This window comes from Stylophora pistillata, chromosome 3 (assembly GCF_964205215.1).
Source record: "Stylophora pistillata chromosome 3, jaStyPist1.2, whole genome shotgun sequence".
NCBI classification, from domain to species: Eukaryota; Metazoa; Cnidaria; class Anthozoa; order Scleractinia; family Pocilloporidae; genus Stylophora; species Stylophora pistillata.
This window is the reverse complement of record NC_142521.1, coordinates 5,284,083-5,311,964: the sequence shown is the minus strand read 5'-3', so window position 1 is coordinate 5,311,964 and position 27,882 is coordinate 5,284,083. Positions and strand designations below refer to the sequence as shown.

Here is a 27,882-nt window from a genome sequence, read left to right as displayed (position 1 = left end):
CACCAAAAGTGAATTTATGGACCTTTCACCAGGAAAGGGAAAAGTGGCCGCTGTAGGGAGCTAGATTCAAGTGCATTATAGTACTGAACCTAAAACTAAAAAAAAAAGTCTTCCTTCATGATATAACAGCAAAAAATCTCATCACTTGGGTCAACACCTCGTTGAATATCCAAAAAATATATCGCAGCAGATTGGTCGATGGGAAGATAGCTTTCGTTTGTTCACGCCTGGCCAACCGCTATATAATCCAGGAGTAGAGAACGCATGAGCAGGTCGTCAACAACTCGGAGTTATCTGAATTTCCAGTGACTAGTATCTTTTACAGAGTAATCTCCACAGCGAGAGGAGATCGATCGAGAGAGAAATTTGTGGAGTGAGGTTTCAGGTATGTCCCTGTTATGTCTGTCTTACAGTCAGGCTTTCTTTGCCGGATGTAAAGTAACGACATCAAACAAACGTTCAACCTTAAAAATTGTCTGAAGTTAGCTCGAAATGATTCTGCTAAAATTTGACACTAATTCTTTGTCGGTCCCTAAATTTTTCGGTTTCTTTCCTCAGAAAAGTTAACAGAAAAATACCCGATCACTTCTAAAAAAAGTTCTGAATTTACATTTTATTTACGGTTACCATAGCACCGCTCCTTCCTCTGAAAACTCAACAAACAGTCCGGTGAACCCCTTTTTCTTTGTTGGATCGCAATCGAGATTCCATATCGAGTTTTTGACATAAAGCCTTTTGCAAAGTTTAACAAAATTCTGTACTGCTGATGCAGGGCCATCTTATAATTCATGCTAATAGGGTCGAGGCAGAGACTGAATACTCTCACAGTTTCACCAACAATTAGAATGAACAATACTCAAGTGAGCCAGGTTTCAGCTACAAAATCGCTTGGTGTAATAATAGACGATAAACTCGATTGGCATAGTCACATCGAAAAACTAACGAAAAAGATCGCCTCTGGTATCGGGGCCCTAAAGCGAATTAGGCACCTGATCCCAGCATCAACCTTACATCTCATCTACCAAGCTTTAGTAAAACCTCACTTTGATTACTGTGACATTGTTTGGGGTAGCTGTGGGAAAACGCTACGAGACAAACTGCAGAAATTGCAGAATAGAGCAGCCCGTGTGTTGACATTCTCTAACTATGATGCTGATGCAACTGAGCTACTCGAGGTTTTAGGGTGGAAAAATCTTGCACGCCAGCAGGAAATCCATAAAGCCACCATGATGTTTAGATGTCTGCACGGGCTAGCTCCAAGGTATCTATATTCAAAGTTTACGTGGCGTGACTCTGCTTATGACCTCAGGGACTCTGAAAATAAGCTTAATGTTCCACTACCGCGCACTAATTATTACAGAAAAAGCTTTAGCTACAATGGCGCCACATTATGGAACAGTTTACCACGCGATATAAGGAACACAGAGTCTCTGGGGTTATTTAAACGTAAGATCAATGACATTTTTTAAGTCTAACGCACGGCATTCACGGAAAACAGCTTTAGTGTTAGAGTATGTAGTTTTAATTTTAAATATCTTAGCGTATGTGATATGTATTTTTATAGGCTGATGAATTGATCGTGTCTAAATAAAGATTACAATACAATACAATAAGGCTACATCATACATTTTTATCATTGAAGGTTGCTCCGTATCTGCAAAGAATCTATAGCGAAGTAATTTTGTGCCACACCTCAACACCGACTGTGCAAATACTTCACATTTGAAACGAAGACATGATCACGAGTCAAATGTATAGAAACCACAGCGAGCCTTTCTATTGCTACATGTATCACTGTCGGTTAACTACTCGTAAAATATTGACACACCCAACTGCGCTTGCAAAAAGAATTAATAAGCGCTTTTGAAGGAACTTGATTCCAAATCCACTGAGCGGGAGAAAAGTGATAAATCTTCTATTTCCTTTTTCAGCTTCTATAGAAATGTTTTTGGACAGTCATTCAGAGGCAACCTGTGTGGCCCTTAGAAACATACTTTATTAGATCCCACTCTCTGGCTAGAGTTATAACCACACTTTCCACAGAACTACAATAATGAAACTTAAGAATCTCCAAAAAAATCTATGTAAATCTGATCTATTAAGTGTCAATGATGAACGCCGCTACTTCATCAGTCCTCAGGAAATGTCAGCGTCGTGAAATAATCATCGTATGTCTCAGCTTTACGAATCACCTCATAGCAATCATCAGCCACACGCAAAATTTCTGCGTGTCTTAATATCCCGTTAAAATTGAAACTCAGTGCACGGCCGTACGCTCCTACGCTGTGAATGATGCACAGGTCACCAATCTCTGGATTTTCATTCAGATCTCGGTCGATAGCAATCTTGTCATAGTTCGCGCACAAGGAACCCACCACGTCGAACATTTTTCCTCTCTTGTTACCTTGGTAATTCGGGCATGCGTACAAAGGATCGTTCACAACCGTCTTGTAGTCAGGAAGATCTTTTCTCAAATGACTCGGAAGGACTTGATCCTTTACAATGGTGATGTAGTTGTACGCGCCAAGCAGGGGTGGCAACAGGATGTCTACAATGGAAGCATCCACGCCTAGGAAACGTTTGTACGTGTCCTTCATGTTTATTACACGTGAAACTAACCAGCCACAGTCACCAGTTAGCAATCCTCCACATTCGTACTTGATCTGTAGCGGGTGAAGATCACTTTGCGGCAACACAATTTGTTCGTACAAATGTTTCACACGGAGCCCGAGATCTTTCAGGTCGACAGGTTTCTCTTCGGGATGATTATTCACACCGATGCCACCACCCAAGTTGACAAACTCAACTGCGATTCCTGTCTCCTTCTTGATTTCCACTGCCAGTGAAAACATCATCCGAGCAATCTCGGCCAGATCCATGGCATTCAGAGAATGTGACACGATCATGGTGTGTAGACCGAAGCGTTCCACACCGTATGCCTTGCATTTCTTGAAGGCGGAGAACAACTGGGCTTTCGTCAGGCCAAACTTCGCCTCAGCAGGATCGCCGACACGCGTGTTGAATAAAATCTTGTGATGAGGACCTGGATTGTACCTGAATGCAACCACTTTGGGCATCTTTCCTTCTAACGCCTTCTTTAGGTTGTCGATTTGGGAAAAGTCGTCCAAGTTGACAATGGCTCCCAGGTCAACCGCCTTTCGGTAGGCATCAAATGCGGTGTTATTGGATGTAAACATGATGTCTTCGCCTTCAATTCCCAGTTTTTCACAGAGAATAAGTTCTGTCAGTGAGCTGCAATCCATTCCCATCCTACATTCCTCGTGCAGCATCTTCAAAATTATTGGGGTCGGCGTCGCTTTTACAGCAAAGTGATTCTTAAAACTCGATCCGGTCATCAATCGCACCCAAGCAAAGCTGTCGTTGAAGACCTTGGTTCCAGTCAGTATTTTCTCTCTGTCGTAGAGATAAAACGGGGTTTTATACTGAGAGGCCACTTTTCTGAGCTCGACCTCGCTGCAGGGCAAAGGTTTCTTACTCAGCTCTCCGATCTCATTGCTAAGGTTTTCCATCTCTGAGTCAAGTCTACATGGACAAGAAAGGTACACGTTAATTTGACAATATATATATATTACATGATTATATATTTGATAATATATAATCATGTAATATTTTGCAACTGTTCATCCCATGTTGAGAGGTCAATTATTAGAAATGAAAGGTCTTAAGTTTGTTGGGACTTTAAAAATTACTTTTTGGAAAATGAAGAGTTGGCGAGGATGAATTTCAAACCGCATTTTTAAATTCATAATCGAAAACTGTGATTAATGACTGTAAATGTTCCTTTTCAAGTTAGAATTTGCTATTCTCGGGTTGATACACGCGCATGCGTTAAACACCAAACCAATATACCATAGTTTCTTGGTTATAAGGCGCGCTCGGTTAAAAGACGCACCCCAAACTTGGCAACTTAGTCAAGCTAAGTTCCCAAACTGAAAATTACGTGAAAATACTCGGTTATAAGGCGCACCAAAAGGTTGAGAGCTAAAAAAAGGTGTGATGGATCTGAAAAAGTTTCATGGTTGCTCTGGCGATGAAAGCAAACGGCGAAAAACTCTCACCGAAAGTCGGCTTCAAAGGTGATCGACAGCTGAATATCAACACGCCACTGAGAAAGTTTCACGGTTGCTCTCATTATCAACACGCCACCGAGAAAGTTTCACGGTTGCTCTGGTGATGAAAGCAAATGGCGAAAAACTCTCACCGAAAGTCATCTTCAAAGGTGTTCAACAGCTGAATATCAACACGCCACCGAGAATGCAAGTTTCTGTGCACAAAAAAGGCTGAATGGACGAAGAAGGTAGGTTTTATCTCCACGTCGTTTATTCAGAGAAGGAACTATTCGAGCGCGCGACAGAAACACAATTTTTGGAATTTAAAACGAGGTTCGAACGATTGTCTTGTTGTCATGGATATCATGTTACTGAACTTGTGCTATTAAAAACGTATGCGAATTTCCGGTTGTTTGCTTTTATATGGAAGTCGATTAGTGTTCTAAAGAAGTATTCCTTTATAATTCATAAGAATAAAAGATAGGATTCTACACAATCTTCGCTACACCTCAGACTGTAATTTTTTTACTGCACGCTGGAATGTTATTTCACGAAGCGGTTTATTGATTTTAACACAAAGAAGAGAATTGAAACAAAGAATGCTTTTGAAAAAGATTTCTTCAAACTTATGAATAACGGTGTACTTTTGGAAAAACAATGGAAAATTTGCGAAAGCGCGTGGACGTGAAACTAATCACAAACAAAAATATGCTCGCAAAGTATTGCTCAAAACCGACAAACATTGGAAGTAAAATCTTTGGTGAGAATCTTGTGGCTCCTCATAAGATCAAAGAAACGCTCGCTTTCAACAGACCGGCATATGCTGGGATGTGTATCCCTCGATTTGAGCAAGACGTTGGTGTATGATTTTTATTTTAATTACATACACCTTTAGTTGTTCGTTACTGTAACGTGTTCGCTAAGACAGACAGTGAAACACCAGAGACTCTAAACACAACATTTAATCTTGTAAGCCGAGTGCACATCAAGCGAGGCGAACGAATACATCCGGGAACTCAGATGTAAGGTAAACTGTATAAATTAAATCGACATACATAAATTAACATCGTTACATCTTCCCCCGTTATTCAAAGAGGAAAGAATAAACAAGGAAAGAAAACTAAATCCTTTGTTAGAGTCATTGTTCGGAGAATGTAAACAACATAGGTAAGTGTCAGCATGTATAGTCACGGAGGTATGCTGGTCTACGTAGGACTCTTCCCCGAGCGCTACGTCTTTCTGGACTCGTTACGTCATCAGCTGGAGGATTCGGTGTTGCTTGTGGCTTGACCATCTCTTGGGGGTTTGATTAAACGACTGGTGGTACCTGTTCCACTTTGGTCAGGAGCAGGGGACCATGACCTGAGTTAGGTATCTCTATGTCAAGAGGTGATTGTTTAGGGAGTTCGGCTGTGAGACGCAGGTGTCGGCGGTTCCTACGATACACCCGTCCGTCGTCAGTGGTAACTTGGTATGAGCGTATACCAACTTGTTTGGCAACCGTTGCTTGGGTCCATTGTTGTTTATATTTGGGTGGATGGATACGTACGGTGCTCCCTGGCTGAAGTGGCTGGAGTTCTTTGGTGCCATTGTTGTAATAGAAGGCTTGTTTGTTCTTCTGGGCCTGAAGAAGCTGGGAAGTGGGGTCAAATTCAGGTTGTGCTAGTAGTCACCCAGAGGTAGGTAGGAGGGTTTTGGTACGGCGGCCAAAGAGGCGCTGAGCTGGAGACGCTCCTAGCCCTTCTGTGGGGGTGTTGCGAAAGTCAAGGAATCCCAAGTAGGATCACTGCCAGCCTCTGAGGCTTTGAGCATGATTCGCTGCACAGTCTTCACCTCGTTTTCCGCCTTGCCATTTGACTGCGGGTAGGTGGGGGAGCTTGTTACATGATCAAACTCGTATAAATCTTTGAACGTCTGAAATTCCTGTGAGCTGAATTGGGGGCCATTGTCGCTTACTATCTTGTCCGGAATTCCATGTCTTGCCATATGAGGCTTGAGCTTTTCAATTACTTCTTTTGATGTCTTCCTCGCAAGTTTGTCTACTTCAAAGAAATTTGAGTAATAATCAGTGGTGACAAGGTAATCCTGGCCCTGGAGCTCAAAGAGATCAACGGCAAGGACCTGCCACGGTCTTGATGGTACTGGGTGTGAGATCATGGGCTCCCTCTGCTGCCCTTGGTGGTATGAATTGCAGACTTGGCAGTTGGAGACATGTTCTTCAATCTCTTTGTTCATACCAGGCCAGTAGAACGCTTTCCGTGCCCGTCTTAGGCATGCTTGTATTCCCAGTTGACTGGAGTGTAGCTTTCTTTTGAGTTCAGCTCTCATCTGAAACGGTATGACAACACGGTCTCCTTTGAAAATGACTCCATTTTGGAGAGCAAGTTCTTCTTTGAATGGAAAGTAGTCTTGAACTTCCAGTGCGAGATAGAGCTTACTTTCTGGCCAGCCTTCTTTGATGACGCAAGCAAGGGTCTTGAGGATAGCGTCTTCTTGAGTAAGGTTTTGGATTTGGCGAAGAGTTTCGTCTTTGACCGGAAGATACTGTAGCATGTTCACTTGCTCTGCTTCTATCTCTGTTGGAGATCTAGTATCTGAGACTGTCATGACATCTTCCTGATCCTCAGTAGCTTCCTTAGGCGTCAGATACGCGCGACTCAGGGAATCAGCCATAAGAAGGGAGGTTCCCTTTTTGTAGAATACTTCAAACTCGTAGCGTTGGAGTCTAAGGAGCATTCGTTGTAGCCTTTTGGGTGCGTTCAGGAGGCTTTTCTTGAAGATTGTCTCCAAGGGCTTGTGATCAGATTCGACCAGCACTTTCCTTCCATACAGGTAGGTTTCAAACTTCTCCATTCCGAATACTATGGCCAGTAACTCTTTTTCGATTTGCGCATACTGGACCTCTGTGGGGGTCAGGGACCTGGATGCATATGCGACCGGATGTCCGTCTTGCATGAGACATGCTCCCAGGCCATGCATAGAGGCATCACATTGTAGTGTGGGTGTGGCACTTGGGTCAAAGTATTTTAGGACTGGAGTCGTAGAAAGGATCTTCTTTGTCTCATCCAGGGCTGCACCATGAACCTGTTCATCCCACTGGAACTCGTTCTCGTTTTTGGTGGGCTCGCGTAGAGGAGTCGTGACCTCTGAAAGTCTTGGAGCAAACTTTTGCAGGTAGTTAGTCATCCCTAAGAGACGTTGGATGCTCTGTTTGTCAGTCGGTGCTGGCATCTCTTTGATTGCCTTGACTTTTTCAGGGTCAGGTTGTAGCCCATCTGCAGAGAGCATGTGGCCCATGTAGGCCACTTCCTTAAGCCTAAGCTGCAGTTTTCCCCTGTTTAGCTTCACACCTTTTTCTCGGCATCGTTGGAGGAGAGCAGTAAGCTTGTCGTCGTGGTCTTTTACTGCTTCATCATCGTTAGCTCCACATCCAAATACGAGGATGTCATCAGCGATCGCCTTGCATCCATTTAGCCCTGCTAATGCCTGATCCAGTCTTCGCTGGAATTCTTCAGTGGCCGGTGAGATCCCAAATGGCATTCGAAGCCATCTGTATCTTCCCCATGGAGTGCCAAATGTGGTTGCGTAACTACTTTCCTCGTCTAAGGACACGTGCCAAAACCCATTTTTAGCGTCTAACACAGTAAAGCATCTTGCGTTTGAGAGCTCAGGAAGGACATCCTCGATTGTCGGCAGTGAGTAGTGATTGCGTTTGAGGGCTCGGTGGTTAAGTGGTTTGGGATCAACACACAGTCGAACATTGCCATTCTTCTTCATGGTGACGACAGTTGCTGATATCCAAGGGGTAGGGACATTTACTGGCGTGATGATATTGAGGTCTTCCAAGCGATTCATTTCCTCTTTTAGCTTTTCTTTAATGGCGATCGGCACCTTTCTTGTTGGGAGTTGGACTGGTGGTACGTTCGGGTCAATTTCCAGGTGGAGGTCACCTTCTAACTTTCCTTCTCCTCTGAATACATCGGCATATTCTTCGAGAATAGATTCCGTCGTAAGTGGTGTTTTGCTCTGCGATGGTTCTTCCGCTTGAAGAGCCATAATGTTTTGTCGGACCACAGATATGAGTTGCATTTGTTCACTGGCTCGTAAACCAAGCAGCGGCTTCCCTTTCCCGTTTACGACTACGAATCCACGCTATATTTTTTTCCATTTCTGGGGTTCACAACTTGAACACGTTTCATGCCAATTGGCTTTTCCTCCGTTTTGTTGTACATAACAAGAGTTACTTCCGTATTGTCCAGCAGGGGTAGGCTGTCTTCACCATATACTTCTTTGAAGGATTCTTCGGGTAAGATGTTCACTGTGGCACCAGTGTCCAGTTGGAATGGGACTTGGTGACCATTTAACAGCATTACCGCAAGCAGTTTGTCTTTATGATAAGGCTTTTCCACAGCACAGACTTGTTTCTTGACGTCGACACAAGTAACATATTCATCCAAGTCAGAATCTTCCACTGCATGCACTGGCCTGCGGACATGTCTTGGTGTGGGGCGTTTAGAGGACGTGGCCAAAGCGGATGGAGACAGTTTGGTTTTGCAGGCCACCGCAAAGTGGTTTTGAATTCCACATTTAGAGCATGTCTTACCCCATGCAGGACATTTAAGCTTGTTCCAAACATGTGTTTTGGCGCAGAACTTGCAGCGGATTTCTCTCTCTCTTATGGGGGGCGGAGGTGTCTTCTCGTTGGCCTGACTAATAGCGCTGACTTCCTCCTGATGAATCTCTTTCAGTTGTTGGCTTGCGGTCTCATATGATCTACAGATGTCAATGCATTCTTTCAGTGTGAGTTTGGAGACTTGTAGAAGCTTCTTGCGTGCTTGATAATCTCTTACTCCAATGACAATTCTGTCTCTTATTAGACTGTTTTCTAAACCTCCGAAGTTACATGTCTTAGCCAACGTGCGCAGTGCCGTGACGTAAGCATCCAGAGATTCGTTAGGCTCCTGGTCCCTTTTGTTAAATCGATATCTCTCGTATATTTCGTTTGTCTCTCCTATGCAATAATACTGTAGCTTTTGGAGAACAACATCAATGTCCTCCTTATCAGCTTCATCTGCAAATTCTAAGCCTTCGTACACATCTAGAGCATCTGAGCCAATACAGGTTAGTAGTGTGGCAGTCCTCAGATATTTGTTTGCGGTAGGGTTTTCAGGATCTTTTAAACGTGCAGCAATTTCATAGTTATTCCAGGCACGGTGGAATTTCTTCCAATTCGTCCAATTATTGATTTCGGTAAAAGCACCAAGTTGGGGTTGCCATCCTCAAAACGAAGTTCGTCCTACTGTTCAAGAAAGACCTATTTAGCACCAGAAGTCCAAAAAGAAAAACGTTACAGCATTGCTAGTGACATTTACTCATTAGGAAGAATGCTGAAGGCTGTGTCGTGTTTAATAGGTTTTTATGAAAAGGTGCGGGTGCTTGTGAAAAAGCCACTGACGAAAACCCCGGTGATAGGCCTACCGTTGAAGAATTTTTGCAACAAATCTCTACAATTATAGCATAGGTATTTCGCTAGTTCTTTTTCCCCATCTCGTTGCCATGTTCCCACCAATAACGTAGCTCCATTTTCTGCCTTTAAAAGCACACACAACCCACAATTCCTCTATTCGCTCCGACGAAGGGCTAACGCTCGAAATGTCAGCTTTTGTAATCGTTACGGTGGCCAATTTACCATTTCAACTTTGTTGATATATCCAAACTTTTTCACATGCCATTCGTTCTTGTAAATCTACCCCAACAATTCATTAAAAAGAAACACAAAGAATATTTCATTTGTTTTTTTCTTTCTTTCTTTTTGGAATCTCAACTCAAGTGGCATTAAACAAAAATGCTGGATTGTACTGCACTTTTGGGTATGCCACCTTAAAGTACAGCCTACCGAATAACATCATCGAAAGAGTGTAAAAATACAAAAACATCATCGAAAGAGTGTAAAAATACAAAAACGCTGGGTTATACCGCACTTTTGGGTGTGCCACCTTAAAAGTACAGCCTACTGATTAAGATCATCGAAAGAGTGTAAAAATACAAAAATGCTGGGTTATACTGCACTTCTGGGTGTGCCACCTTAAAGTACAGCCTACTGACTAAGATTATCGAAAGAGTGTAAAAATACAAAAATGCTGGGTTATACCGCACTTTTGGGTGTGCCACCTTAAAGTACAGTCTACTGAATAAGATCATCGAGAGAATAAAAATTCAAAAACGCTGGGTTATACCGTACTTTTGGGTGTGTCACCTTAAAGTACAGCCTTCTCAATAAGATCATTGAAAGAACTCTCACAAGAAAGAAACTTTAAGTTCATGGATCTCCTAAGAAAGCCGGGTAACTAGTGCATAGTGTGAAATTGAAAAGGAAGCAAGTACTTACAAATGGTGCCCTTTTTGATACCGCTCTCTTACAAAACATCTGGGCGCTGCACAATATGTTTCTATATATCCTTTGACTTTTGCTGATAAGCCGCATCCACAATTCAACTAAATTAAGCCACGTTTTGAAATGCTTAAAAGCTGTTTGAAGGAGTTATTCGCATAATGATATGCTTGATCAATCTATAACATATTTAGCTAGTTAATACACGTGGTTTAACTTTGGAAAGCAAGTTTTCATAGCCAATCAGAAAGCAACTTAAAAAGGTGTTGATGGAGCTTGCATCTATAGCTTCGTTACAATATGACTTCGAAAAGCTACCAGGTTTCGTGCCATAAATGCGAAAAACCTTTTAACACAAGCTTCGCTCTGAAAAAGCACTTGGTTAAGGCGCATTCAATTACAACTTTACCGAAGAGAATAAGCTTTGTGACTGAAGGAATCGAAGCGCCACTTCCAAAACCACAAAGAATAAGCAAGAGGACCGGAACGTATCGCGCTTATAAGACATGGAGAGAAAGTGTGCTGAAAGGAATAAAAAATGCTCACCACCCAAGAGCTCGAGGTAATTTTGAATATCAAAAGTCTATATATGATCTGTTTCACATCTATGTGTGAGCGTCGCACGTAGTCTTGCTGTATTTTGAGGAGCTTGAGGTTGCCATTGACGTTACTTTGTTCTTTAACATACAGCAAAATGCGTAGTTACTAAAAGTTGGAATCACCTGAAACCACCAGAAACCACCTGACTGAAATTACCTGAAAATTACATGAAAGCACGCAGACATGAACGCAGACCTAAAACCTCGAATAGCCACGCCTCGAAAAAGGTCTACACAGTGTGTAATTAGCAGATTTATCTCTCTTCCCTTTGTTATCAAACGAGATCACGGAATGCGTAAGCGAAACTGCTATGTAAACATTGGAGTTGAATTCTTATTGACGATATCGCAGTTACGACCCTCCACTGTCGAGCCGTACCAGTCTTGCATAGGTTATGTGTGTGCCTTTTGAGTCAGTCGACGTATCCGCAATCAGTTTTCCTTGTGTATACAGTGTGTAATTACCAGATTTATCTATCTTTCTTTTGTCATTGATGTTATCAGACGAGATCTTGGAATATCTGTTTTCACGTTAAAGTACTTCTACTATATGTAAAAGTACTACTACTATATGAAATCATTTTTGGTACAATCGTACAAAGCAACTCAGGTGTCTCGTTAACACTGACCTCAAAAACGCAGACCGCAGACCGCACAGCTCGAAAAACGTGTACCCAGTGTGTAAATTACAAGATTTATCTCTCTTCCCTTTGTTATCAAACGAGATCTTGGAATGCGTCATGAAACTGAGACTAATTTCATTGTCAGTGACAGTGAGATAACAGATAAAAATAGACGTCAAGGAGAGTAAATTAGCAATGCCTAAGCTTTGCGTCATGCTGAAAATTAAGATACCGATTTGCGATAATGTTTAATTCACGTGGGTTTAGATGGCTTCTGGGGTGGTTTCACGTAATTTCAGATGGTTTCCATGGGGGTCGCAGATGGTTTCCATGGGGGTCGCAGATGGTTTCAGGTGGTTTCAGGTGATTCCAACTTTTAGTAACTACGCAGCAAAATGGCATAAACAGGAAATGAATTTCGTTCCAGCCGAGTTCTTCAGACAGTTTCTGGCCGATCTGGGAAAGCCAACAGTATACTCTGTCAAAGACACCAGTCACTGGAGAGCTCCAATATTCCATACAAGTACGAGACGGATTTCTTTCAAGATTTTTGAAATGAAAGTTATTCGATCTGCGTTACCGGAAATACAGATAGCACAGGTCTGGTGCGGTAACAGAACCATAAGCGAAGATGATGAAAATGAGTTAGAAGACATCAAAACGGCCGAGGACGCCATTCATGCAGCTGTTAAACGTGCCAGAACGACCAGAAGGCGTGTATCGTGTAGAAGCCAGTTAAACGTTAGTAGTCCGTCAAGAGAGTTTGAAGTGATCTGGTGGCCGGACATGTACGAGACAAGTGGCTACGGCAAAATGTCATTGCGGTATTACGTTGGAAAAGTATTTCACTCGTGAACCACTAAACAGAGAATCCCCTCTGAAAATTTCGTCGTTATCTTCACATGCTGAACCACAACTTCGGCGTAAAGTTGATTTTACAAGGAACGACTTAGCCGTGTCACTTAGCGCGGACAATTCTTAACAAGGACATTGCTTGCAAGTGTCTTATGTCTTCAAGTTTTCTCAAAACGCTACAACAAAAATAATGAGTTAAAATGTTCGTCAAAAATTATATGGTGTAACATTACTTTAAGCTGTTAGAATATTTCATTTTGTCGAGAGTTAATCAAGTTTTCGATCAATAGCTTGTTTATTCCATAGTGTATTTACGAGGGTCGTGCTGAGAGCGCGTGAGTGAGACGTAACAATTTCAAGAACGTGGCACGTGTCGCTCGACGCTAACGGGTCACGTTTACATTTATTTTATTATAATTAAAAGTGGGCAGAATTTTAAGACATATCTTGAAGTGGTTTTCATCTTTTAGCAAATTTGCAGAATTAGTATAACTACATCTGTTTACTCTTGAAAATATTACATTCACGTTACGCGTTCTATAATTTTGCTTTTGTCATATTCTTTCTAGATTTCAGAGCTCTCGTTCAACTTAAAAACTTCTTGTCAAAGTACTCCTCTAAACATTCACTTTTAAATACGGGTATTCTAGTTACACAAGCATCCCAGTTGCTTACGAGTTGACGTGAGTCATAGTGCCTTACTCCAAGACAATATTTGAATCATTAGTTGTAATCTATGCTGCTGCATGTCAGAGAATTTCCATGACAAGTTATGAACAGCGCTTGGCCCTAAAGATATAAAATCCATTGCTGCCAGAATCACCCCTACTCCGCAACTGCCAATTCCAACTGACGAATTCAAGGACACTTGTGATGGCATTCCAAATCGAGTGACGTTCTGTGTTGAAGTCCAGAAATTCGTTTTGAGTGCTTCATTCGAGGGGCAAAGTTCCTGCAAAAGATGGAGGCCTGCCTTCACCAGAGAAAGTGTATTTGAGGGTATTTGGAATTTCATCCCATCATCGAAAAAAATGCTCTTGCTCAATAAATCGACGTAAATCATACCCCAGTGATTGCGTGTCGGAAAATGGACTGGAGCCAATATTTGGGACATTTCTGTTGGGTTGGTTTGTTGTACTAGCCGCATTAACTTTCTTGATTTGAAGCTTTTTACGTCTGACGTCATCCAAGTGAAAAATTCTGAAGGTAAGTACACAGTTGTGTTATTTCCATTACTCCTTGCTTCTTCTAGACACTTTCCAATGCATATGTCAATAACAAAGTTATCAAGATATCTCTCTTCTACAAGTTCAGCAAAGTTCAGCGAGTCGACTGACTTCCTCTGAAATTTTAATATTGCCTGATGTGATTCAGTATGCCACAATGCCTTCATAATTGCTTCCTTTTCTCGGTCTGTGCAGCCCTCAGTTTTGGACATCCACCGCTGTTCTGAGTTAAGTTTACGCTTCGTTGTTGCAACTGAACAAAACTTTCTCAGAACTCCAACACCGTTGAGGTCAAAGTTTCCAAAACCAAACATTTTTACTCCTGTTGGGGACCTCTTCTGCTTTCCTCTCTCTTTCTCCATAAGTGACATGGCATCGTTCAGCAAACTTTCACTTGGACGTTGCAGAAGGGTGAATGGATCAGTGACCACAAAGTGACCGAACAGAACCTCTATTTCACCACGGAATGAGGACACCTTAGGAAGCCTGTCCTCCAAGCTACCAAATTCCCATCTGGTCATTGGTAGTGAGAAAATTGCGGACAAAGGAGTTGCGCTGAAAGCAGCAGATGATGTAGTTCCTCCTGAATCTGATGTTTCAGCAACGGAAAGAGCAGAAACGTCACCCAGAAGATCAGTCTCTGTTGAACACTGGAGCTGTATTGTATCATCTGGTGACACAGTAACTGGACCAGTCGCTGTGGAACACGAAGGCTGTTTTTTGCTGCGTTCGGGGTGGTCTTGGTCAGCATCCGAGTTGGGTAATTCTACATCATAATTTACTTTGGTTTGCGGTGACTGCGTACTGCCAGAATCTGACCAATCCATAGGAACATCTTCTGTGTGTGGTACCTGAGTGGCATTGTTAGCATTGGACACATCTGCTAACTCAGCTTCAGAAAATTGGGATTCTAGTTGTTTTGCACAAGTAGAATCGAATACAGGACTACCGTGCTCTTTGTCAACTTCCTCCCAAAAGCCGTTTTGATAGCGATGAATCTTGGACATGGACCCTCCTGACACTACAGTGCCCTTCGAGTTGTCATGGTCATACTTAAGGAAGTCATCACCGAATACCTTAGTAAACAAGTCATCAATTACGAAAACCCACTTCTTTGTTTCTCTGCACCACGGAATCTTGTCCTTTGCAGACCAGCCACACCCTCGGTAGTGCAAGTGCTTCTTTCCTGTACAACAAATTCGTGAAATTGAAAATAACGATTTTAAGAAGAAAAGAAATGCCCCTGGCTTAAAGTCTATTTAGAATTTTAACACGCTGAACGTGATATGTTCCTTCTACAAGATTAACTTTGCTGTTCATTTTTTATTTCATGGGGATGCTTGTGCATAATATAAAGCGAAGTTTTTTTCATTCATTAGAAGTTTTCATGTTGTCCTTTGGCTGGTAATAAGAAGTTTATAACAGAATTGCTTAAAAGAAATAGCTGCTAAAACTCGTGTTAAAGCTTAACAATGGTCTCAGTGGAGAATTAAAAGAAGCACTTACGGAGTAGAATAGTGGCGGTAGGGCCCAAATGAGACTATGAAGCCTACCTGAAATCAAGCACTTTTTTGCTTCGCGGAATGAATATTTTTGGCCAAGTAAGTGGGTTGAATACCAATGCAATAATATTTGTTCCACTAAAAAGAGTACACAAAACATAAAATATAACGAGTTTTGGTCAGCGTTTCAAAAGTACATTTATTACCAGAGTGAATTGTGAAATCAGGAAAGGAGATGAAAGTATAATAATTATAAGCAGCGTTTCTTAAAAATTAGCCATGCAGGTGGTAAGAAAAACTAGACTTCTTTGAATGATTATTGCATCAATGGTGGGTAAAATAACATTTGAATTTAGAAATAGTGGAGAAAGCCCTAAGAAAGTGGACGCTTTATTCAAAATGAAATATTTTTCTCTCGCAGACATTAGAAATGTCTCACTTGAAATTCCCAGAAATGTAAATTTTTGGAATCTTATGCAGTTTTGTTGTTCTCTTGTATGATACCACCTTAAACTAAGAAAAACGGAAATGGGAAAAATATCCTATGTTTTTCTGTATTTTTTGAGGGCTGATTACATGAGCATGGCTAGAAGTTTAATGACATTGGTTCCTTTAAGTGGATTTATAAGCAGCCTCTACTAGGCGAATTGTCTCAGATATGGATTTCTGATGGGTGGTTTCTGTACATTTTTTTGTAATTAATTGACTTACATGATTGTCCTGCGCCAGATGCATCATGGTTAGTTGCTCTGGAAAACGACTGACGGTGCAACTTATGGCTTGACTCAAAGCCTTGACCAGAGTAGTGATACAAAGAATGGAACTGACGCAGAAGCATGGCACTGTGGTCAATGGTTAAGTGCCCATAGTCCCCAGTGCCCAAGTGAATCCCAAAGAGCTTATTTAGGAGGAAGCCCCATTGTTTGCACTGGAAATAAGCAATAAAACAAAACAAAACAAAACAATTTTCAGTAATAATATCATTTTACAGCTTTAAATTGGGTTCAGTTTTGAAGATATGAATTAATACCTGACACTACAAATGTACCCCACCAATATTATACCTACAAAGGACCTTGTCATTGTACCTTCATATGGCAGGTGTTCTTAAATAGTACATGTTTACATGTTTCAATCCACATTCAGAAAGCACCAGACTCAGTCACAGATTATAATAATACTCTCTCACACATAATGTTCAGAAACAAATAAGCTGAAATTGTTTACACCTATAACAGCTGAACTAAATTTATACTGGCATTTGCAACTGTTTGCCAGTTTTCTTACTTTTATATCATGAATGTCAATTTTCTCAGCATCATCTTTGGTGAACACTTGTCACGCAAAGTTACAGCAATGTCTCGCCAATCAGTGGAAACCTGAAATGATACCAAAATTTGTCTTATAATATACATTAATAGACTGACCATAAAACTGAGAAACTGACATTTTTACAGGAGCTCTAATTATCCTGTATGCTATGAAAAAGAATATTTTTGAAAGAACTGACTACATTACCTTAACATAAAATTCAACATGCAATTCTGCTGCATAGTATGCAAAACCAGTTGATGATGATTTCTGAACGTTCCCTTTTTTTCCTTTTTTTTCTCTTTGGTTCTGCATCACCATTGCTACCCTTAAGTGTTTAGCTCCGCAAACTTCTTTGCTGCCTCCTGCTGCTTGTCTTGCCAATATTGGTATTCATCATCTAAAAAGGCTGTCAATTCTGTCAAACAATTTAGTGTCAGTTTTGCACATAATGTGGTACCATACAAATCTTTCAAGGGACACACAAATTTAGATTTACACATACCTTGACATTGATTTAAGGGAGCTTTTTCTTGTCGGTTTCCATAATCCCTTTCAAACTCTTTGCTATCCAGTATACTTTGTATGTGCTGACAATTTAACAAATAAAAATCTGATTTATATTTGATATGGTCAAGTTCAAATGCAATTCTCCTTTGTCCTTGGCACAAAGGAAAACTTTACTCAGTGGGCATCAGCATTCTATTCTCAATGTGCACCTATCAAAAAGCATAAAGTAAAACAGCAATAGCCTTCCACAATAATGTTGATCAAACTCCTTTGGTTTTGCTTGTGTTCAACATTTCTCCCTGTTTTAAATTAAAGGCCAACCTTAGTAAACACCACCCTATCACAGCTCACACTTTCACACATTCTTTTCATGTTGAACAGTGAGAGCAAACTTATGGCTATCTCTTCACAGCATAAGTATATTATAATTATATTTTTCAGAAAGGCCTTTGTGTGAAGATAACAGCTTGATAGTAATGTCACATTAAGGAAGCCACTTTGGGAAAACAATACATACTTTATCTAAACATAAGTATAGTATTGCATAGCAAATACTAAGCTGAAATACAGCTTAAAACCTTTGTAACTAAGTTTGCCTTTGACTTCAAACAGTCAACACAGGTTTCATCTGACTTACTTCCTTTCTTTGCTGGAAGAAGACCAGATATTCCATGACTTCTTCCCGTCCACCACCTTCGCTGTCTTGATAATACCCTGCTACTTCATCAAGGGGAAGTGCAGTATTGACAATATTGTCTATGTTCTTTAGGATCTGTCTTTCTGTTCCTCCTGAAATTATCATAAGTGCAGGGTTTTGAGAGAATATGTATAATTTAATCAGTTCCATTAATTAACATATATTTTTTTTAACAAACCAGTGTGCTAGATGTTATTTCAACACCAAATGCATCTTCTTTAATAGGGAAAATTTTCATTGTGAGACTAAGACCTGAACAATCATTATAAATAACCCTTAAAAATGGACTGGAGGTGAATTAGTTCATTTCGAAGAAAGATAGTTGAAATTTTAAAAGTAGCCAGGAAAAAAGTGGTAAAAAAAGTATGACATTTCAAGGAAAGAAAAGGAGCTGGAAGGGGTAGCAATTTACTGATAAACAAAGGAACTGTAATCATACCTCATCTCTTCTCCAATAAAGCTGTGAAAGTAGCATGATACTAAAATATGTGTACATCAATTCCACTGCAAAACTCAACAGAAAATGATGCCACTTTGATGTTTGCTCTCTCAATTCCAGTTTGTTGACCAGGTTTTTCCTTAACTTTGATGCGTGAAAAATCTTTTTGGCTTTCAGCACCGTAGCTGGACAAAGCAGCATTGAGTAGATGGAGGCAACCAACTCTACAGGCAGATAAACCAAGGGAGCCAAGGAGTTGTTCTGTGTTGCGCATCTCGCAATGTAATGAACACAGGTTGATGTGGCTTAGATCTTCTTCCAAGAGAAACACCAAATCATCCCTTAGGCCCTTTGGCCTTGGAACAATTAATGAAAACAAAGAACACAATAAACACCATGCAAACAGTATAGATCTTTTTTGCACTTTATAATGCAACATAAAATATATGGTCAAAATAATTTTCCATGTCCCTAACATTAATTTAACATTACCTAAAACTACACAAAAAAACCTCAGTATTAAGTAAACACAACTAAAATGCACTCACTAAAATGCGGAAATCACCTTCACTATTGTTAATATTAAAAAAAATTGTGTTTACTTTAAGGACAGTCACCTCAGAACACAAAGTACAGTAAAATGCAGTTTAAAAAAACTTTTTACTTATTACCAAGACTCACAGAAATAGATTTCCTTCACATAAAATGTCATAACTAAATTTTCATTTCACCCTTTAGCTTAGTTACCTTCCTATGTTAGCCTTTGACTTCAAACAGTCAACACAGGTTTCATCTGCGTCAGCCCCATGGTGGATGCATGCCTGTAATAAACACAATTCAGTAATTCATAACTCCTACCTTTTACTCAGTTTAGCACTAGATTATTTATGCAGGCTTTGAATGTTCAACCTACCCTTACAGCATCACAGACAAAACAGAATTCCACTGACAACCCTCTTCCACCAAGTACAAACTCTTCATTGTTGATTTTAACAAGCAAGAGTAACAGCGCCTTGTAGTCAATAGTGACTAAAAATATATAAAAAAAAATTTTAGAAAGTAATTTGAAAACTCAATATCATTTTAATAAGGGTATCTAGTGTGCTTAAAAAGGAATCATGTACTTGACCTTAACCCTCAGCTTACCTGTAAATCTGATATTGTATTTCTTCCCATCCACTTTCATCCCTTTTTCCTTTATTGTGGCCTTCTGTACATTCAGATCATTTAGGAGAGACCTCAGATTCTGTCTGGAACAGAAAAAACATGTGAAAGACATGGAAACTGTAGCTACTTAGCCTAGATTAAACAATATTCCTATTCTTAGTGGCCTTAGGACAAAACTTCTGTGCATGGAATACAAGATTCTGGAGTGCAGGTAGAAATAATTTTTTTTTTTTTAACAATATCAGGGATAGGCAAGCATCAATTTATCCCCACAATTAGCCTTGTATTCACACTGGGAAGTCTCTTGTCCCAAAGCAGGTACATGTCAGGGAAAATGAATATTGTTTATTACTTTGTACAAACAGACCATACCCAATACCCTCCTACCATACAGGAGACATAATTTTTCAGCCACTATGAAAGGAGCTGTAAATTCTAAAGTAGACAACTATGTGGGGTTAGAGATTTGAGGGTCAATCATCATATTATGATATATCATGAAATATTAGGATGCCAGGCTCTTGCTACATAAACTCACCTCTGTTCCTTGCAATTGGCAATTGCGATAGGAAACACTGATAGGGCACTTTCTGAGCTTTTACCCTTAAAGCCAATAGGTACAATTCCCACAGCAACCTGGTTCCTTCCTGGAAAAAGAAATTTAAAAATAAAAAAGAACCAAACAATGGCACACTCTCAATACATTCATACTATACAAAACATCTAATAAGATGCGGTGGTATACTCTGATCCACATAATTCTCTAGTATCTGCAGCATCTTATAGATAATTTGCTTCCATAAAATAAAGGAACTAACAGCTGCTGCATTATAGACTGTAAGAATGAGACATTCAGCTCACCACCCAGAGGACGACCATCAATCTTTATGTTGAACTCCATGTCTTCTTGGTCAGAACCATGCAGTCGTTGTTCTCTGATTGCCCAAGTAAGGACCATGGAAAGATCGACAGCATAAGCATCAAAATTTGTGTCAAGGCACCTCACATTATAGATTTCCTTAGTCACCTTGAAAACCAATGCTTTGATGGCCTTGATTTGGTTTTTAGAAACCAGAAGAGGTGTATCACTGTTTCGCTAAAATTAAAAATAGTAACAAAAATGATCAGTACAGCAGAATTAGTCCTTCTCTTTGCTTTAAGTCGTAATCTAATTTTGCTGTTTTCCTCAAATTTATGTCTTCATTTTAGAGGGAAAAGAAGTTTACCAAAACAAAGCAATATCGTCATATTTTGAAAGAAGTCAGTAAGTCCGACAGTAAACTGGAGACCTCAGCAAGGACCTATGTCTGAGTGTCCCAAAAAAAAGGGAAGTTATTGATAGCTGGCCAATTGCAAGAATACACGAAATTCCCAGATTTTACTGGACAGTTCTCACTTCTTAGCCAATCAAAAAAGAATTACAAGTATCTGAATTGAACCTGACTACTAAATATTTAAAAACTGTTTATTGAAAGCCTGCAACTTTTTTTGCCAGATATCACAAAGTTTAGCAAATGCCAAACAAAACATTTTCGAAAATTATTTAGAAAACTCTAATAAACAACAAAAGCTCACTTACTCTACTTTTTCCCAAATGTGTGACATTAAGGAGGGTCTGCCATGCAGCATCTGGGGTTCTTGTGAGAAGCTTCAAATATAAGAGTGTCCAGTCTGGAACTCTAATGCCACTGATCAGCTCGTCATGTACGTCTTCTGTTAGTAGTACTCTGAGAGTATTCTGGGTTCCTTTAACCTTGATTACATGACGAACCAGCTCTGAAATGGTGTTTTTCACTGCCTGGCCCTCACTTTCTAACCCATGGGTGAGTGTATGACAAAAAAGTGAAGAAATTGATTCATTCATGTTTTCACAGAGTGCACTCACCAATGATAACATGGTCCTACATCTTTCCTGGATGAGTTTTTTTATTCTTTATAGGCCCCAAGGGACTAACAGTAAGTTCTTCAATGCTACTTGAGGATCTACTACATTCTGTACTTGAGCCAGAGGTATTTGAGCTAGGGGAAGATCCTGCCGAAAAGCATGTTCCATTACAGTTTCCACTACTTGGGGAAGTGCTTGGGCTCGTAAACGATGTGGGTGATGATGGTGCAGAGCTTGTAGATTTCCATTTTTCCAGTTCGAGCTCAAGACTTGCAATTTTTGCATTTAAATTTTGTATGGTCTGCTCTTCATTGCTTTTGGCGCCAATTTGAGAGTCAACACAAACCGTATTCACGTAGTCCTTTATCCTGGCAAAAAATTCAGATGAAACGAGCCTTTCACTAATTTCTCGCTGCCGCAAAAGACCGACAAAAAGTCCAAATGAACTGACAACGTACACTTTGCCTGGTTGTCTTTGAAGAGTCTCCCCTTTCTCTGGGACCCACTCATTGAACGGCCTCTTCCCGCCATTGCTGGTCATGACACTCAATTCCCGCTTTGATACGGTGGATAGTTCTCCTGGAAAACGGCTGGAAAAGATATTCTGAGCAAGGAATCGTGGAATAATTCCACATGATTCCTTTGTGACTGCATACCAGTTCTTCTGATGATCGAGGCAGGGCGCAAACACTTGAATAACTGGCCACGAGTAAATGACTAGCCGAGGAGCGGGAGATTTTCCCTCCATCGCGTTTCGGCGCCAAAGCAGTACTAAGTTCACTTGAATTTCAAAGTTGCCTCTCATTTCTGATATTAACTATTCCTGGGTAATTATAAATCTAATTTTCTCGTTTTGTACATTTGTACTTGTGTTGTGGTCAACAGAACGGCACCTTGCGTCATAGGAATGGTTGTGTGACAAGCGTGACTACCCAATAATCTTCGTTGTTTCGTGTTTCGACTAAGGCTCGGTGCAGACGCCGAACCTAATTCCTTTAATTGAATATATGAAAAGATCGGCGTCTGAATCAATTTGGAACGCCTTTGGAACGGTTTTGATTCAGACGCCGTTCTTTTCATGTGCCGATCCTAACACAAACATTATTTTAGTGTATTTGCAAGCAGTTTGAGTGGTTTTACTGGAAAGTCCAAACAGAACGGTGTCTGAATCAACAGGGGTACTTCTGTTAATTTAGGTCGGTCCAAATTCGAATTGAGTTCGGCTCATGAATAGTTCGGCGTCTGAACCGGGCCTACATGGTCCTCTCCTGATCGTTTACGACATGGACAATTTGCTGTGTGCACGGCCTGTTACGTGCCACAGAACGTGAACTTTACGACATGGACAATTTGCTGTGTGCACGGCGTTACGTGCCACAGAACGTGAACTTTACGACATGGACAATTTGCTGTGTGCACGGCCTGTTACGTGCCACAGAACGTGAACTTTACGACATGGACAATTTGCTGTGTGCACGGCCTGTTACGTGCCACAGAACGTGAACTTTACGACATGGACAATTTGGTGTCTGCACGGCCTGTTACGTGCCACAGAACGTGAACTTTACGACATGGACAATTTGGTGTCTGCACGGCCTGTTACGTGCCACAGAACGTGAACTTTACGACATGGACAATTTGCTGTGTGCACGGCCTGTTACGTGCCACAGAACGTGAACTTAGATTGCAATGATAGCGTTCTACCGCAGCAAAGGAGAGAGGTCGACGCCCCTAAATGGCTGCTGAAAAATTTAAGTGTTGTGGCACAATCCTCGATACTGCTTCACTGGCTCACGCGCGCAAACTTCACGGACAACGCTCCAAAATATAAAATACTTCTCGTTACTTGTTTTCTTTTTTTTGAAGCACCGAGACGGATGGCGGCAAGCTCAATTTTTACTCTCTTTCAGCATTTGGTTCGCATCGATTTAAAAACATCTCGCTACTTACGGGTGATATCATCATCCCCCAGCCTAATAAAGAAACTTTCAAGGGCGCATAGTGAGGGCGCAAAGGGTAGATTTCCAGTAAGAGCGATGTTCCAGCTGAAGTTAAACTTTGTTTAATACTGACGAGAAAAACACCGCTGGGAATATTTTATTAAAATTTTATTTATTTATTTATTTTTTTCATTATTTTACTTCGTTTGAGTTTTTTCTGGGATGGGAAAACACAATGATCGCTTCCGAAGTCCACAGATGTTGTAAAGTATCCCATTTCATGATCTGCCATGGTTTCCTGGAACGTGCTAATTGATATTTTGTATGTTAAAAGTGTTAATTGATTTCATCCAGCAAAAGTCAATACAGCTACAAGCATAACTGACAGGAGTTAACGCCTCGGGTACACGGTGGGGGGCCGCATTCTTTTGGTGTTCAAAGCTCGTCATGAAAAATATTTGAAAACTGTTTTGGCAAAATTTCACGAAAATCGGTCCAATCTACCTACCCTCTAATTTCGCTCAAATTTTTCTCAAAATCAAATGCGAGATTTTAGTTCTTAAAGGTTTGTAATCTACTAGCGCCACACCAAGAGATTATCTCGCCTCCTGAAACCGCGAACCAATGGGAACACAGGACCTCCTCACGTCAATGACAATGCATCAAGATTTTCCCGGGAAAAGTATCGCCTAGCAGTCACGTTTTTTTTCTTTTTTTTTATCTCACTCTGTTAAACGTTGAGTAATGCGTAAAACTGGCAAAGAAAAAACCCGCGGCAAAAAAGGTAAAGCTCGAGAACCTGCTGAAAAGCAAAACAGCTAATACCCTTATCGCTGAAATGAGTTCTCTCGGGTAGGTTCATTCATGATTTCATACGATTTGAGGCGATTGGTTATGTTCTGTATGAGGGGGACTTTGGGATTTTCGGTTTTGCGGTTTTGAGTGCGGCTTTTTGGATCGGTTTTTCGGTTTTGGGGCCAAAACGGTTCGGTTTTTCGGTTTTGATGTTCAGAGCGGTTTGCGAACTTTACGTGTTTTTGCATTCGGTTTTCGGTTTTCACGAAAACTCTGATGCGGTTTTCGGTTTTTGCTTTTTAACCCCTCTAAAGGTGAAAATGTAGCGGTTTTGTCAGGTTTGCATGCGGTTTTCGGTTTTGCGGCTTATTTTCGTGGGTTTTTCGGTTTTGGAGGTTTTTTTCTCCGGTTTCGCGGTTTCCCAGAGGCCCCAATGCCCCCACCTATATCAAGACCGGTACTTGCTTATTGAAAGGAAACTTCGTTTTTACCTCATGTTAGGACGTAAGTCGTGCTATGGGGTTTAGGGTTTGGGGGCGAAATTCAATTAAAAGCTACTCACCCGCTTTGTTAGACATTAATTTACGCATAAACCTGGATTAAACACTTTTACTCCCCCTCCCCGTCAAGTTTACCTGTTCAAGGTCACGGTGTACGTATATTTGGGGGGTGGTACAAAGGCGAGAATATCAATGCTTTCAATAAGATTTGAAATAGGTGGCTACCTCGGTACAACACCCGCCGGAAAGAGACTTGATTGCGACTTAGCGTGGTGACTGTGACTTGAGCGCGGTGAAATATACCCCGTGATTCACAACAGAATACCCGCCGGAGCTCCGGCGGGTGCCGGGTCTTATTGAAAGCACTGCTGAATATGCCAAAGTACTTACACAGATTCAAAATGGCATCCTGGCCTTCGAAGCGTGATGGTTTTTTGATACCAAACTTGATCAAAACATAAGTTTACCTGTTCAAAGTCCATCCCCATCCTTGATGATCACGTTTGCAGTGCTGCTGCAGATCCTATCTGACTTTCGCATCTTGAGGTTACAATTGAGACACCGTAAGTGCACTTTTCTCGTCAATGTCACCTATCTTAGATTTGCAGTTGATGCAAATAAAAGATTTTCTAACATCAGCAGCAAAAACAGTTCCATCCCTCAAATTTGGACAATGCAAACCAGTGCCGGTATCTTAACTAATTCTTCACACATTCGCAATTTAAGACAATTTTTCTCCATCAAAACGATTGCAAACACAATAATTGTGCCAGCACGTGTTCCCCACGATCAAAAAAACTTTCCAAAGAAAGCCAGATCGCAGGTTACGTCAAGGGCGCCAAAAATTTATACCATGAGGTTGGTCAAAGGAGCCTTTGACTAACCTTATGTACGGCAAAGATAGATTTGATGGCGACCTCTTTGTTTGTAATTTGGATGCCAGCGTGGAGGAGTGCTAGGACTTGTTTTTTTTCTTGACTGGAATGGTGTCATTTTCTCTCCTCTTTGGGCCTGTTTTTTTCTTTTTCTTTGCCCGGGGACTCCTCTCTAATTTTGATTTCTGTTTTTTATCCATGAAAAAATACTTTGCACTAGCAGAGAACTTTCACGTGTGAATTTTGTCAGGTGCGCGATGTAAGCAAAATATGCAAATAACATGAAATTGCCGCGAACATTCCCCAATGGGGTTCAATGTCACCTATGTACGAGATGTCGCCCATGTACGAGATTATGACAACCTCCTGATTTATTAACTTTTATTTCAAAATACGTTTTCCTAAATAAGTCGGACGCTTTTTGAGATTTTAAAATTTTTCTTTTTGTAAACGTTAGGTAAAATGTCTAACTTCAATCTAGTCCAATAAATGACATTTATTACAGTGCGTTGAGTTCTCACTCGATGGGTGTTTGCCATCACCCGTTGCTGGGATTAGGTTTTTATTTCCCGCTTTACTGTAATTTGATTTGGTATTAAAAATAAACGGCCACTCAACTGAGTGGCCAAATTACGGCAAATAAAGGTTGTCCGTTTAATTCTCCCAGCAAACCGAGCTCACCCCTAGCAATGCACAGCGTACAACACTCGGTTATTGGCAAGCGAGCAAGAGGCATAAAAGAAAAAACGAATTTCTCAGCCTCTGAAGGTGGAAAGTAACCTTACATATTCAAGTCATTTACACCATCTTGAAAGTCAGTAGAGACAAGACACAAACAAAATGGTGCATAAAGCATTCATTAACATTTTTCTCACACTCGGTTTGCAATTCAATGGCATTACTGGACGGCATTAGTATGAATAAGACAATTATTAATGCACTTGAACAAACAATTCAGTGTTTTTTACATTCAATATGCAAGCAGCGATTTTCAATTGAAAACCGAGTTTACCTGAATTTACATTCAGTAAATTTCGTTCAGTTTATTCGCTTTTTGAAGGTTTACTGACCTCGGGCAAAATGCCACGAATAAACAAAATATCACTCGAACACAAAGACAGAATCGTGAGAGGATTTGAGGATGAGGAAGAAGATTATCTTGGGGTATCTTGGAGTCACAGACGCCCTCTGAGTAAACTGATAAACAGCAAGAGGCTTTGTGGCGCGTTACATCAGAGAGGGCAGGATTCAGGAAAGACCACGAGGAAGTAGAAACAACGTGCGCGTGGATGATGTGATGAGAGATTGCCCAGAGGAAATCCACCCGCTTGTTCATCACATCAAGTTTTTCAGTGTGTCCGCAGGGAGGGGCCTTGCAAGTTTCATTCAGAAGAGCATTCCGTCTAATGTCCTCGCCGCGGTGCGGTCATGGATCTGGGGTTTTAGTGGTAGTCGTCTCCTGAGTTCACTGTTCATCCGAGCAAGTGCGAGTAAACAGTTTTCGTTTATGATTTCCTTTAGGCAATCTCTCATCTCTTCGTCCACGCGCACTTTGTTTCTAACTCCTCGTGGTCTTTCCTGGATCCTGCCATCTCTGATGTAGCGCGCCACAAACGAATGAAATTTACTGAATATAAATTCAGGTAAACTCAGTGTTTAATTAAAAATCGCTACTTGAATGTTAGTTGAATGTTAGCGCAAATGAAAGAATATTTTTCTCTTTTGTTTGACGAATGACGCATAAAAATGCCCAAAACTGTCATTGAATGCTGATTAAATGTATTAATCGTTAATGAATCTGATTTACATGCAAATGATGTTTTTTGTCTCGAATGGTTATATTTTCACACAATTGTTCACCTTTGAACGTAAATTAATGTGTTTTTTCTTGTAATGAACAGCAAAAGGTGTAAAACATGGATAAGTACAATGACAAAGCCAAATTGTTATCCACAGACACCGACAGTATGACTCATGAAGTCGAAACAGATTGCTGATGGAATAAAGATAAATTCGAGAACAGTGATTATCCTGAGGATTCCAAATATTTCGACAAGACAAACAAGAAGGTGATCGGTAAGTTTAAAGACGAGGCTGCTTCAGTACCAATTGCTGAATTCTTCGGTTTGAGATCGAAAATGTGCAGTTATTTGAAAGATGATAATAAAATTGGCAAGACCGCTAAAGGAATATAGAAGTAGGTGATCGATAAAGACATCAAACACACTGATTACAAAAATACCTTGTTCAACAGTACATAAATGTATCCCAAAATGAAGACCATCAGAAGCAACAAACATCAACTCGGAAGTTATGAACTGAACAAAGTATCATTGTCTCGCTTAGATTATAAACGGTTCATACATAGTGATGGCGTTTCAAGTTACGCCTCCGGACATTATCAGATATGTCATGTACAAAGCTCTCGCAATCCTGAGGCAATTAGAAATAAAGGTTTTAATGTAGTTTCCTTCGCGTAGGAAACCACACTTAGTAC

General features: G+C 40.6%; 3 protein-coding genes across 8 annotated transcripts in view; 1 reads left to right on the top strand and 2 right to left on the bottom strand.

Moving 5' to 3' along the window:
- Positions 1-27,882, top strand: part of LOC148734227 (uncharacterized) — a 221,737-nt gene that overhangs the window by 137,532 nt on the left and 56,323 nt on the right. The gene's annotated exons all lie outside the window — the stretch shown is intronic.
- Positions 583-27,852, bottom strand: LOC148734232 (uncharacterized). Of its 4 annotated transcripts, XM_088754532.1 has the most exons (3): positions 27,628-27,852; positions 24,978-25,050; positions 583-3,543 (listed from the first exon to the last, which is right to left on the bottom strand). In XM_088754532.1, the coding sequence occupies exon 3, from the start codon at positions 3,528-3,530 to the stop codon at positions 2,130-2,132; it is 1,401 nt and encodes a 466-aa protein (XP_088610658.1). In that variant the 5' UTR covers positions 3,531-3,543; positions 24,978-25,050; positions 27,628-27,852; the 3' UTR covers positions 583-2,129. The 4 variants fall into 4 exon arrangements, with proteins under 4 accessions (XP_088610658.1, XP_088610657.1, XP_088610656.1 ...); XM_088754531.1 differs by lacking the exon at positions 24,978-25,050; XM_088754530.1 differs by lacking the exons at positions 24,978-25,050; positions 27,628-27,852 and adding an exon at positions 11,690-11,804.
- On the bottom strand, positions 12,810-24,951 carry LOC111332064 (uncharacterized). 3 transcript variants are annotated; one of them, XM_088754528.1, is made up of 12 exons: positions 20,970-24,951; positions 20,252-20,486; positions 19,929-20,037; positions 19,370-19,473; positions 19,137-19,252; positions 18,971-19,044; positions 18,224-18,579; positions 17,725-17,876; positions 17,083-17,167; positions 16,785-16,995; positions 16,554-16,645; positions 16,135-16,194 (listed from the first exon to the last, which is right to left on the bottom strand). In XM_088754528.1, exons 1-7 carry the CDS (start codon positions 21,285-21,287, stop codon positions 18,264-18,266), a joined length of 1,272 nt encoding a protein of 423 aa, XP_088610654.1. In that variant the 5' UTR covers positions 21,288-24,951; the 3' UTR covers positions 16,135-16,194; positions 16,554-16,645; positions 16,785-16,995; positions 17,083-17,167; positions 17,725-17,876; positions 18,224-18,263. The 3 variants fall into 3 exon arrangements, with proteins under 3 accessions (XP_088610652.1, XP_088610653.1, XP_088610654.1); XM_088754527.1 differs by lacking the exons at positions 18,224-18,579; positions 18,971-19,044; positions 19,137-19,252; ... (2 more) ...; positions 20,252-20,486; positions 20,970-24,951 and adding exons at positions 13,329-13,490; positions 13,604-14,950; positions 15,318-15,404 and having other exon boundaries at positions 15,978-16,194; positions 17,725-18,072; XM_088754526.1 differs by lacking the exons at positions 18,224-18,579; positions 18,971-19,044; positions 19,137-19,252; ... (2 more) ...; positions 20,252-20,486; positions 20,970-24,951 and adding exons at positions 12,810-14,950; positions 15,318-15,404 and having other exon boundaries at positions 15,978-16,194; positions 17,725-18,035.